The sequence below is a fragment of the Bombina bombina genome, chromosome 3, assembly GCF_027579735.1.
Source record: "Bombina bombina isolate aBomBom1 chromosome 3, aBomBom1.pri, whole genome shotgun sequence".
NCBI classification, from domain to species: domain Eukaryota; kingdom Metazoa; phylum Chordata; class Amphibia; order Anura; family Bombinatoridae; genus Bombina; species Bombina bombina.
In genome coordinates, this window is record NC_069501.1 from 969,349,655 (window position 1) to 969,363,245 (window position 13,591).

The window sequence follows — 13,591 nt, forward strand, 5'->3', positions numbered from 1 at the left end:
GCATTTGTTGTTACTGAAAAAAATAGAAACAGCACAGTCATTTTGGGAGTTGGGTGCAACCATTTCTGTGGTCTTATTTGCAAGACAAACAGCATATTATGTATTTTCAGTGGCAGGTGGCTGTATCCTGGCTAAGAACTACTTCCTGCTGGAACAATCACAGGAAGTGGCCTGACTTCTGAGCTCTTGGACAGCGACTGGGTACCGAGTCCTTCCCGCAGGTGCATCTGAAGCCGTTCACCCTTTCCACACACTCAAAAAAAGACAAACAAAATCTCAATGATTTCTGTACCTTGTAGGATTTGATGAAACGGGCGAACACTGGGAAGAAAACAGAGGGCGGAGTTGTCTTTGGATTTTCTCCAAAGAAAAGCACTACAGCTGCATACGCTTCCTGCAGAGGAGAAAGAGAAGATATCCAGGGATCAAGCTCAGGACTGAGAGAACATGGAACATCACAAAACGGAATTTCGTGCAAATATAAATACGCCACAGTGGGACAGCATGCAGGAATGGTTATAGTACAGAGGAAATAAAATGTGTAAAGATGAACTTTATAGGGACAGTAAACACCATGGTATTACAAGACATTTCTGTTGCGTTGCTACAGAATAACATAGCCAAGTCTGAACATTTTTAAAACAAATTAACATTGTTTTTACTAAAGTTATATTTCAATAGCCAAACTCCACCCACTATTTGGCTTATTTGTAGGAGGCAATCTGGGCTTAGGCCATAGACAGGAAGGCTAACACGGTCATAAAGTTAGTATAAAATGCATTGTTTTGTTATTGTTAAAGCCAATTAGGGACAGATATGTAGCAGGTTTAGACTTGATCATTATACATTCATTTTCAGTTCTAGATTAAAATAAATATACTACATTAATTACAGTACCATGGCTACAATTTTTGCGATTATTGCCCATGTCTCTAGGCTAAAAAAAAAAAACTACCTCTGCAGTTCTGGCATCCTTCTGTAACTTGTCGAGTTTTCCTTCGTTTGTGCTCACAAAATGCTTTAGGATGCTATCGTGATGACTGCTCTCCTTGCGAATCAGATCCATACCCTTCCCCAGCTCCTTTACATCCAACAGAACGTTTTCTAGCGACACTAGAACCACAGAAAATATACGTCACTTTACTGCAGAATACGAGGACCTCTATGGAGAAAATGTGTCATTTATACAACACAAATAGTGTGATACTTCCTTCACATCCATATTGTCATTATAATCAACACAAAATGTAATTGATTTACAGACCAAACAATAAAAGTATGTGTTTATATTATTTTCTAAATGCGCTGAGTAGTATTAGAACTGTCTAACCACTCTGGAGTTAGACATTTTAAAGGGACACGAGACCCAAAATTTTACTTTCACAATCCATTGTATAACAACCCTTCCAATTTACTTCTTTTATCTAAATTACTTTTCTCTTGGAATACTTTGTTAAAAAGCATACCCTGGTAGGCTCAAGAGAAGCAATGTACTACTGGGAGCAAGATTCTGATTGGTGACAGCACATGTATCCCTGTTTAAATTGTCTCACCTGATGTGTTCAGCTAGCTCCCAGTAGTGCATTGCTGCTCTTTTAACAAAGGATACCAAAAGAATGAAGCAAATTTGATAATATAAGTCAATTGAAAAGTTGTTTAAAATGATATGCTCTATCTGAACCATGAAATAACAATTTTTGGGTTTCATGTCTCTTAAAGTTTTAACCCCTTGAGTGCTAACGACGGCTCTGAGCCGTTGCAGAGTTTCCCACTCTGGTGCCAACGACAGCTCAGAGCCATCGCTAGCACTCTCCCACATTGAGGGAGATCTGGGGGGCTCCTATCCCAGTGATCAGGCCTGCATAGTGACAGGCATCGCTGGGGCTTCACGTTTTGCATGGTGACATCACACGCAATGACATGATGACGTCACTGCGCAACTTTATTAATAATTGACAATACAAAGTATAGGGAAAGGGGGCATGCTGCTTAGACGCCTGTATCTCAGGCATCTAAGCAGCAACAGACCCCCAAGACCCACCATTGGAAAGGTAACCTTTCCAACTGTATAAGTATTGGGGATCTGAAAAAAAAATATATAAAAGTTAAGAAAATGTTTTTTCCAAAAAATAAAATTAAAAAAAAACCTTCAATCACCTTAGCACTCAAAGGGTTAAATTCCTCCGTCACTATATTTTGCTACCTTTGTGTGATAATTTCTTGTGCGTTTTCCAGTAAATGAAACAATGTGAGATAAAATCTAGTCTGGTGGTCTCACCTGCAGCTGCCTTTTCCACAAAGTGAAGCTCGGTCCAGAAGTTGGCTACTTCGGGATATTTCTCCTTAGCAATCATTGCAATATAATTTAAAAGTGTCATTTTGCGGTCTGTTGACTTAGTGTCCTGGAGCTGAAGAGAAACGTAAGATAGCTTATTAAATAGAAGCTCCTGAGCAAAGTAGGAAAATTAAAAACATTAAATAAATCTCACACATACACTAGTTTGCCAATCAGATAAAAGAAGTTGTGTAAGCCCTTACAACACCAGTATATACAGTATTATAGAATATACTTGATGGTTTAGTAGTAGAATAGGAGAGAGAAAAGATTTGAATAGATTTTTTGTATTGTACTGTATGCCTGTCACATGACCTCCCTCTGACACCACCCTACATAATTCTAACCAGCATAAAACAATCGGTTCATTCTTTTAAAATGGTCACTGTCAGAAAGTGAATACAATTGCACTTATACCTAAACTAAGATAAATCTGTAGTTCCTTGAATGTGGATTTGAATGAGACTGTTATTCTATTACTAATTCTATTCTATTAATAATGGGTGCATTTGTAAACACCATTTGTTTATTTATTGCTAAGGTTTCTAAGCTGGACATAACTGGTGAATGGTGGATATGCAAGTATGCAGTTCCTCATTGGCTAAAAAGATAGAAACAAGTCTCACCTAGAAATATAAATCTTACCAGATCTAAGCTTTGGAGTTTGAAGCCATAGACTGATCCTCTTTTGCTGCTGTTCATGTAGTTTCCAAGTGCTAAAATAATCTGTGAGGGGGATAAAGAGAAAGCCAAAACTATGCTCAACAGTGTCACTGTGTATATTGTCTTAAACACTAGACTCAAGTCTATGAGATTGACATCTCTTACCTCCAGCATTTGCTTCAACTTTGGAGATGATTTAACAGACGCAGAAGCTGCAATTACTGCATTGAGTTGCTAAACAAAATCAAAGAGAATATAAGTGAGGCTATAGTAGCTGATTTTTATTTTAAAATAATAAAATAAAAAAAAATTCTCATTTTAATTCTCTTCGTATTCTGGCAAGACGAGTTCTGTTTGGTAGGGGACATTCATTGCTCTGCAAGTCATTAGTGTTCAACTCCCACAAAGCAGATAAACACACCAAGTCTTGTTTGGTAGCTGCAGCACAGAGCAGCAACTTAGCAGGATATGGCTGTTTAGCCAATTAGATGCGGCATACACATGTAGCTGCCAATCAGCAGCTGTGTTGTGCAAAAGGTTTTGGTTTCCAAGCGGGACTTTATCTGTGAGTTTACTTGCTTTATGGAAGTGAAACATGACAGTAATACAAAACATGCATACAATAACGGCAGAACATAAGTTATGTCTTAAATCCCTTTATACAGGTTAAACACTGAAGAAGGAATAATAATGATAACAAAATGCTCTAAAATATAAGTTTCTGCATTAGAATGTCCTTTAATAAATATATAAATATAGAAATAAAAAAATTATAGAAAGCAATACAAAAAAAAAAATACATTTTTAAAATGATCATTTGAAAGTTGTGACTGGGAGCATTAATATCATTTCTGGCATACCGGTGTCAGCAACTGTAGATTCTCGTTGAAGTTTCCCAGGAAGGTCATTATAGACATCCTCTGAGAGAGACGCTCTACTTTACTAAAGTGCATCATGAATCGGTCCTCATCTGTCAGGTCATCTAGCGGTTTGCGCTCCCTCTCGTACTGCCGGAACATCTTCACTTCTGCGTCTGTTGGCAGGAAACGCACCAGGCATTCCACAAAGTCTACAGGCAGCGTCCGCAAATCAAACCTGAATGAAGTGCAGAGTATGTAGTTTATATTGCGGTACAATGTATTTGGATAAAATTTATTTATTTTCGTCCCTTTGCTATGAGATTTTTTTTAAACTTCTCTCTAAATGTAATTTTGCAGGTAAGAGGCAGAAGTATTAAGAAGATGAGCAGAAAGCCTAACAGTGTGCGTTGGATAAAAATCATTTATTTAAAAAAATAAATATATATATATATATATATGTTTTATTTAAAAAGGGATAGTAGAGTTCAAACTAAACTTTTATGATTCAGATAGGGAATGTAATTTTACACAACTTTCTAATTTACTTGTATCATTGTTCTCTTGGTATTCTTAGTTTAAAGCTAAATCTAGGTAGGCTCATATGCTAATTTCTAAGCCCTTGAAGGCCGCCTCTTATCTGAATGCATTTGACAGTTTTTCACAGCTAGAGGGCGTTAGTTTATGTGTTTCATAAAAATAACATTATACTCACGCACGTGGAGTTATTTAAGAGTAAGCACTAATTGTCTTAAATGTAAGTCTGTCAAAAGATCTGAGATAAAGAGGCAGTCTGTAGAAGCTTAGATACAAGGTTACTTCAGAGGTAAAAAAAGTTAATTTCTATAACAGTGTTGGTTATGCAAAACTGGGGAATAGCAAATAAAGGGATTATCTATCTTTTTAAACAATAACATTTTTGGTGTTTACTATCCCTTTAAAGCAGAATTATTTTTTTCATTTAAATCAGATCATTTTTAATTTAAATAGGATTGTTTCAAATTAAATGCTTTTTGGAGGAAAAATCTATCTTAAGATAGTTTCTTTTTAAGATAAAATTATAATCCAAAGGTTATTTGTCCTGAAAGAAGGAATCATTTTTAATTATATAACACGCCAATACAATAGGCAAAATCAGTTGTTTCAAATGTGAAAATAAAAGTGAAGGGACTATTTGTAAACAATTGAATACACTCCAGTAGGTAAAATAGATCATTGGGAACAAATTAAAGGGGACAACATTTTTGGGTACATTTATGAGATGAAAATGCTTCTGTACATTTGTAAATAGCCATAACCTCAGCAGTGGTTTAAACCAATCAGGACACCTCATGTTGACAATTTGAGCATATTAGTCATTTTTACAACAAAATGTGTCAAGCATTATTTTTACAACGCATATGACAAGTATATTGCAGTTTTGTATTAGAAAAAAAACACCAGTATGTGTTATGCATGAAATGAAAGGTCTGTTCACTTCATATACTATTTATTATTCTTATAAAATGTCTGTGAAATAATCCTTCTATATAGTTCCATAATACATGTTTTTCTTCTGATAAGCAATGGTCATTGTCCTGGTCACTACTTCAAAGCAAATACACACAACAACTAACCAGTGCACAGTCACATCTTACAACTCATTGAGGAGCTAACTTTGGAAAGTCTATGTCTGACAGACTGATGGAACCAACAGGCAACTAACTAGCCAACCATAATCCTTAGAGACTATCAAATGATCAGATCAGATTTCAGTTAACAGCTGGTCTAGTGTCACCTGTGCTATCCTGTAACTTGCCACCACTCCACGACAATCAGGTTTGCTCTATGTATGTTTTGTTTAGTTGTCCCAAATAAGAAATGTGACTTTTTCCTAACATTTTCCCTCTGGGCTAGTAGCTTTTAACCCCCGACTAAAGCTATAGTGATAGATATAATTCTACATTTATTTTTATAGCACTGACTAGTGTAAATGTGTGTGTGTGTATATATATATATATATATATATATATATATATATATATATATATATATATATATATACACACATATATACATATATACATACACATTTTTTGTATTTGCTGCAGAGAGGTTGCATATCTTACCCAGAATCCTCTTGTGCATTGGTAACAATGTATATGGAGTTTTACTGGGTAAAGGCAAGCAAGGATACTTGCCTAGATGTGCTAATTGCCTGTGCAATAATTTCTATTGATTTACTTTTGCGATATGGAGGATTTTAATCTCATGCTTTTATCGCCACCATAATTTTAATGAATATATATATATATATTTTTTCCCCTTGAAGACATTTTTTAAACAAAATAGGGTCTAATATGGAAGGGAAAAAGCCTACGTTTGGATAGCTTTGCAAATTTCCTCAGAGGTCCTTCCAGCTTTCCTTAGTGTTATAGCGAGGTTCTTGGCTCTGTTTGCCTCCAATAGCGTCACTTTGCTTACAGATTTCTGGGATGTTTTACTCTTGGGACATGCCAGGTCCATAGCTGCTCCTTGTGCTTTGGTCTTAAACAATTCCTCAAACTTATCCATATCCAGATCCTGTGTGGAGTTAAAGAAAACCCCTAAATGACTGAACAACCGTATATACCTTTATACAGAAATACTAATAAGTAGTTAATAGTGTTTGATACATATATGATGAAAATCTCCCATACACTCTCTCCTCTTTCACTCAACTTTATTTATATAATTTATTACAATGTATAAACGATAGATTAAGTTAACACCAAAACTAAATATAAAAAGGAGTATTAAATAAATTGTGGCCTGTCCAACTGAACTTTATCACAATGTTTGTTGTTGTATTTAACTTTGTGAAGTTAATTTCTAATTGAGCTCCTAAATTGAGGGCAAGATCTGGTATTTGGATATATATATATATATATATATATATAGCAAAGAACAAAATGAAGCACTCGCTGGACTTTTGACATCAAAGTGATAAATTTATTTAGTGACGTTTCGGGACCTCTAACGTCCCTTCTTCTGACAATCAAAGTGTGCAATTGAACAAACTTATAAAGGCCTTCAGGCCCCTCCCCCAATCAAGTCTCCAATCACAGGAGATTGTGTGCGAACAGTAAGGGGCTAAACCATTATGGTAGCCCAAAACAGCATGCTGACGATCCCATCCTATAGGACAAGGGGGGTGTCACCGCTGTCCCTATGAGGTTGTGTGGGAGGAGGTTGACGCACAGATGTGGTTTTGAGCCAAATGATCCTGTGGTGCTGCTGTGGGGGTACATGACATTCTAATGGGGGCATGGCTGCTATGCGTGGTGCTATGATGGGGTTAGCAGGGCTCCTATGAGTAGTAGATATGGTGGATGCTTTGCGCGATGGTGTGTGTTTGTGCACTATTCGCGGTCCCTCAGAGTGCAGCTGGCCGATGCATCAGTTTGGGGCTTTGACTTCGGTTGTGCAGTACTTGGGTGTGTGTGCTGTTCACCCGCGATCCCCATAGATGCCAGGGTTCTGGGTTTGACAGCTGTAATAGTAACATCAATGATCGATGGCCACTTTCAGGGTGAGTTAGTTTGTTTATTTTCCTGACGTATGGGACAGGAGGTGCGTCCTTGTGGCGCCTATCAGGTTATAGGGGGAGGGTTTTGCATTGTTGTGAGCAGTACCGGTGAACATGTGCATTACTCTGCCTCCGGTAAGGGGGATTTGGTCCCTGGGCAGATCGTGACTGCTAATAATTAGTATTTTCGATGATTTACTTTGGAGATGGAGTGCCCACTATTGTTGGCCCTGATTGTGACCAGTCTGATTGGGTCTGTGTTTATTCGGCGAGTTGCAGGGGATAGTGAACATGAAGAGGAGTGTTCTCCGGATATGTTTGAGCTTGTTGTCCTGACAACGCCCGACACCTACACACAAATGAGGTGGGCGTTGTTGTATGTTATCCAATAGAACGGCCTAGGATGTGGACTGTTCCATTGACAGACGAACCTGGGATATGTATAGGCGTGGGACGTAGGAACTTCTGTGGGACCACTATATATATTTATCACTTTGAATTTACACTGTTCACATTGATCACAGCACAGGAGGCCATTTATACACTTATTCATTGAGAGCTGTATGTTATTTTTACACAGGTTTGTGTCAGTATTTTATCGCTGTTTTGGGCTACCATAATGGTTTAGCCCCTTACTGTTTGCACACAATCCCCTGTGATTGGAGACTTGATTGGGGGAAGAGCCTGAGGGCCTTTATAAGTTTGGTCAATTGCACACTTTGATTGTCAGAAGAAAGGACGTTAGAGGTCCCGAAACGTCACTAAATAAATTTATCACTTTGATGTCAAAAGTCCAATGAGTGCTTCATTTTGTTCTTTGCTGCATACTCCTCAAGAGCACCCTGGCAGCTGCAGGACGGTGGTGAGAGCGCATATACCTTTGAACTTTTGTGTATATATATATATATATATATATATATATATATATATATATATATATATATATATATATATATATATATATATATATATATATAAAATATGCTTCTGAATGATATGCTTATACAGTTCTCATCTAATATTTTCAATCAATATATCTGCATTCTACAATCCATCTTACCTGCAATATTCTCTCGTCATCAAGGTCGCTAAACACAGTACCACTGATTTGATTGGGTTTCAGTGCTGTCCAATTAAACACTGGCAAGCGGAATTTGGTTTTAATTGGCTTTTTAATTCGAATTGCTGAAACGGGATAACAATATAATTACATGAATTGCACATGTCAGTTTAATCTTTATGGTGAAAATCTTACATGAATATACTCCATCTTACCTGATAAGCCTGTAGTAAGAATAACAGACGGCGAAGAAGATGGCAGTGGTGGTGGTGGAGGGCACTTACCTAATTAGGAGAAAACACATTAGTATCTACTTTCAAACAGGTGTGTGGTTAAAACATGAAAACTGATTCTCTGCTCTTTAGAGCATAAATTAACACATCAGTAAAGGAGAAAATGTAGCAGGAATTAAATTTCTTTGCTTGTATGTGAAGACATATAAAGTAATTAGATATCAGCTTACAATGATATAGAGAGGAAAATATAATCACCATCTTCCTGTCCTCACGCTGGTCAACCCCTTGGGTTGTGGGGCTAGGTATGTGGTATGTCTGGACCTCATAACATACCATACTAAAGAAGAATTTTGCAGGCTTCATATATATATATATATATATATATATATATATATATATATATATATATATATATATATATATATATATATATATATATATATAGATATACATACACACACACACACTTGTGCAGTTAGTATATATAAAATAATGTTCTCATTTTAAGAAATGAGGGGGCAGGTTTCTTATTAAAAGAAATAATATATATATATATTTATAATTATTTTTTGACAAAAGGTTAGACTCCTTAGATGATGGCAATTGGCTGACTTTATTTAAATTAAAACAAAATAGAATAGTATTCCAAACCTGATATTGTTAAATGAAAACCGTGCTGTCAGCATGATCTTTTTTCCTTATCCATTTGTTAATACTATGGATTTCTTGTATTCAGCGCCTCTTACTGTGAAAAACTGGTCTTTTGGAATCATTTGATAAATGTTTTCTACAGTAAGCTGCGAAATCCATCTATTATATACAATTGCACGCGCGTGTTTGGGGGGAGTATCCCACACAGTCTAACCAATGGTGAGGCTCTTACTTGGCGCAGGAGGTGGTGGTGGTGGAGGAGGTGGCGGTGGAGGTGGTGGAGGTGGAACAGGAACAGGTACTTGTGGAATCTCTGGAACCAGGGAAATGTCTCCACTAGGTAATATAAGAGGTGGGAGACTTGTTCCTACAGGGCCTTGTTTATGCAGCTTGAGAGCACCGGCCTGCTCTAATTGACGGAGATGCTGGAATGCTTCTTCCTTCTCCTTTATTATTTTCCTTAAAGTGTGCACCTGATGATTTGTGTTCTCATAAGTTTCCTGAGGAATTAAATACATCAGGTAAGACATAAACCTCCAACCTAAACTGTGGCTTCATTATCCTACTAAAGCACTTATGTATCACCCATGCAAAATAAGGATAGTATACAATTGGTATACCATAAATACAAATAAAGGCTTAAACATAATCCATATATACTCCATCATGTGTCTACAGAATTAGTAAAACAAAGACAAAATTATTAGTTTATGAGAGCCATAAAAACATACAAAACCATTCTTCACCTAACCACCACACATAAAGCAGACACACAATAAGACACAAGAACTTTGTCTCTCCACTTTACAGCCCCTCCCACTTTACAAGACAAGCAAGTAATTAATACAGGAGTAATATGTATCAGGGCATTCTCAGAACAAATAAATCCATTTAGCACCACAACTGTCTTCATGAATGCCTGTATTGCCCTATGATCTGAGCCATTCTCACCTTTATGGCTTCCAGTTCCTTCTCTCTATGTAGTAGCGTTTTCTCAAGATCTGCCACCCGCATCATATTTTCATTCTCCAAGTCCAGTAGCTTTTCAGTCATCTAATGAAAGAAGACATTAAACTGAAAGACTGATGCTTCTAATACACATATAAAACTATCATATTACACAGCATGTAATCAAAATCAAAACTGAAAGCACTAAAGGCCCTCATTTGACTTAATAGAAAATCCCTATACAAACAGCATAGAAAAACTACCAAACATTCCAGAGGGGGGAATTCTGACATGTATTATCAGCATAACAGGTATGCACTGCTTGATAGTACTGATCTTAAAGTCATGGTACATTTTACATATTTTAAAATCAGGTCCAGAATCTAAGCAATATTTTACAGGGAATTTATCTGATCACTTCTAATAAAGATGCACACTTCAAAACTTATATTATTTATGAGCCAACAGTTTGAACTGTTCAACAATCGGCACTCTAGCCATACGGAACCAAAAAAGACAAAAGCGCAAAAAGAGGGGATTCAAGCGTAATTAACTCTAGCCATACGGCACTTTTTATTTGTGGCTAGAGCACCGACTGGAGAACAAATCAAACCGTTGGCTCACAAAAATATATGAGTTTTGAAGTGGACGGCCGGAGCGTGGGGCATTAGATTGGCAAGGCTATATTAAAAAGCAAGTTACAGCGCATCTTCATTAGAAGTGATCAATTAAAAGTCCATCTAAAATATTGCTTAGATAGCGGACCCGATTTAAAAAATGTAAAGTTTACTATCACTTTAACATCAGAATATAGCAATGTAACATTTAGATCTAATATCTAATTTTAGTTTAGTTTTCACTTATTTGCTACTATAACCAAACAAGCAATAGATCTTAAGGGTAGAGTGGACAACAGAAGATTAAACTTTAAAGGGATACAAAACCCAATTTTTTTTCTTTCATTATTCACATAGAGCATGCAAATTTAAGCAACTTTCTAATGTACTCCTACTATTTTTTCTGTGTTCTCTTGGAATCTTTATTTGAAAAGCAGGAATGTAAGTTTTAGTGCCGGACCATTTTTGGTTCAGCACCTGGGTAGCGCTTGCTGATTGGTAGCTAAACGTAGCCACCAATCAGCGAGCGCTTCCCAGGGTGCTGAACCAAAAATTGTTCCGGCTCCTAAGCTTATATTCCTGCTTTTTTTTCAAATAAAGATACCAAGAGAAAGAAGAAAAATTGATAATGGCGTAAAATACAAAGTTGCTTAAAATTGTATTCTCTATGTGAATCATGCATGTGTTTCATATAGAGGGTGCCATTTCTGGCATCTAATAGGTTAAGAGAGAATGTAACTTTGGTTCTTGTTACAAAGAACAGAATAAAGAAAGATCCTCACATGTGATAAATGTTCCTCCAGCTCCTCCACTTTCTCAAGTGCAGCATTCTTGGTCTCAGCATCCTCCAACAAACCCCCAACATCAAACACATTATCCAGATAAGCTTGGATCTGCACCAGCAGCTTCTCACTCTCTGTATGCTTAGACTTCTGTGAAAAATAAAATCAGTACCTTCATTCCTACGTATGTTCTAAAGAAGGGCATGGATGTGCCATATTTATAGAGAGAGAACTTCAGAATTACCTCCAGGAAGTCCTCAAGACCTAGCTTGGTAAACTCAAACTGCAGATGAACGCGGAAGTTCATGTCCTCCACCGAGTGGACAACTATGTTAATGAACTGCATGCAGGCAACCTAGGAAGAGCAATAGTTTATTAAAATTCCTCTAAATTAAAAGGGCAAAGTCAAAATTAAATATTTGTGATTCAGATAGAGCATCCAATTTTAAACAACTTTAAAATGTATTTCTATTATCAAACTTGCATTGTTCCCTTGGTATCTTTTGCTAAAGCGAAATCCTAGGTAGGCTGAAAGGAGATTATGAATGTGCACTTGTCTTTAGTATTTTATATAGTGTTTGCAACTATGTATAACATTGCTATAAACATTGTTGCAAACACTGCTGCCAGATTGCTAAAGACATGTGAATGCTCCTAAGCTCACCCAGGCTTACTCTATAACAAAGGATACTGAGAAAACTAAGCAAAATTAGTAATAGAAGTAAATTAATAAGTCATTTAAAATGTCATACTCTATCCAATAAATTAATATTTCATGTTGAATTTACTGTCCCTTTAAATCCTTCCTCGTTAAATAGACTGTAGTCCTGAAAACAAAAGAACCAAGCATGGTCAAAGTGCTTTAAAGGGCCACTAAACCCAAAGACTTTCTTTCATGATTCAGATAGAACATACAAATTTAAACAACATTACAATTTACTTCTATTATTTATTTTCCTTCATTTTTTAGATATCCTTATTTGAAGAAAAAGCAATGCACATGGGTGAGCCAATCACATGAAGCTTCTATGTGCAGCAACCAATCAGCAGCTACTGAGCATATCTAGATATGCTTTTCAGCAAAGAATATCAAGAGAATAAAACAAATTAGATAATAGAAGTAAATTAGAAAGATGTTTAAAATTGCATTCTCTTTCTAAATCATGAAAGAAAAAAATGTGGGTTTCATGTCCCTTTAACTTACCATGAAGTCAATGTTGCTGTCTTCATTCCTAAAATACTCCATGAGCTTCTCAAAGCGATGCTTCTCCTTGCACACCTGAAATACAAACACACATGAAAGCAGCTCACAGCAACATTCATATTCTAATGAAAACAAAATCTCATTTACTAGGCATCTGCCACAAACAACTAGTGAATATAATGGATATTGTGCTTAAGAAGAATCATTGGATTTTTTTACTAAGCAATCTTATACCATAAGCAGCACTGGGTAGAAGGCGGCATTCTACTTAAAGGTACATTCAAAATATATTCTGCATAGAAGCAGATTCTATTTGAACAGGTTAACTTTATTGATTCAAAAATATTTATATCTTCTTTTAAAGGGACATAATACTCATATGCTAAATCACTTGAAACTGATGCAGTATAACTGTAAAAAGCCAACAGGAAAATATTACCTGAGCATCTCTATGTAAAAAAAAGAAGATATTTTACCTCACAATTTTCTCAGCTCACCAGAGTAAGTTCTGTGTAAAAAGTTATACTCAGCTGCTGCCCAGCTGCAGGTAAAACATTTTTTTTTAAAAACAAATAAAGAAATGAACAGGAGCCAATCAGCATCAACAGTGCTGAGGTCATGAACTCTTTTACTGTGATCTCATGAGATTTCACTTAACTCTCATGAGATTTCATAGTAAACTTCCTTAAAA

The 13,591-nt window shown here is 36.3% G+C and overlaps 1 protein-coding gene across 4 annotated transcripts in view; it reads right to left on the bottom strand.

Moving 5' to 3' along the window:
* Positions 1-13,591, bottom strand: part of LOC128654230 (formin-like protein 3) — a 277,341-nt gene that overhangs the window by 54,818 nt on the left and 208,932 nt on the right. For all 4 annotated transcript variants that reach the window (XR_008401432.1, XR_008401431.1, XM_053708041.1 and 1 more), the window contains 14 exons: positions 12,901-12,975; positions 11,941-12,051; positions 11,697-11,846; positions 10,301-10,402; positions 9,582-9,849; positions 8,678-8,746; positions 8,463-8,587; positions 6,215-6,417; positions 3,859-4,093; positions 3,164-3,232; positions 2,981-3,061; positions 2,279-2,408; positions 956-1,113; positions 293-394 (listed from right to left, as the gene is read on the bottom strand). Coding sequence is in view for 2 of the 4 variants with exons in the window: in XM_053708041.1 (XP_053564016.1) it covers positions 293-394; positions 956-1,113; positions 2,279-2,408; positions 2,981-3,061; positions 3,164-3,232; positions 3,859-4,093; positions 6,215-6,417; positions 8,463-8,587; positions 8,678-8,746; positions 9,582-9,849; positions 10,301-10,402; positions 11,697-11,846; positions 11,941-12,051; positions 12,901-12,975 (1,878 nt within the window). In the remaining 2 variants the exon portion in view is untranslated. The remainder of the gene's footprint in view (positions 1-292; positions 395-955; positions 1,114-2,278; positions 2,409-2,980; positions 3,062-3,163; positions 3,233-3,858; positions 4,094-6,214; positions 6,418-8,462; positions 8,588-8,677; positions 8,747-9,581; positions 9,850-10,300; positions 10,403-11,696; positions 11,847-11,940; positions 12,052-12,900; positions 12,976-13,591) is intronic.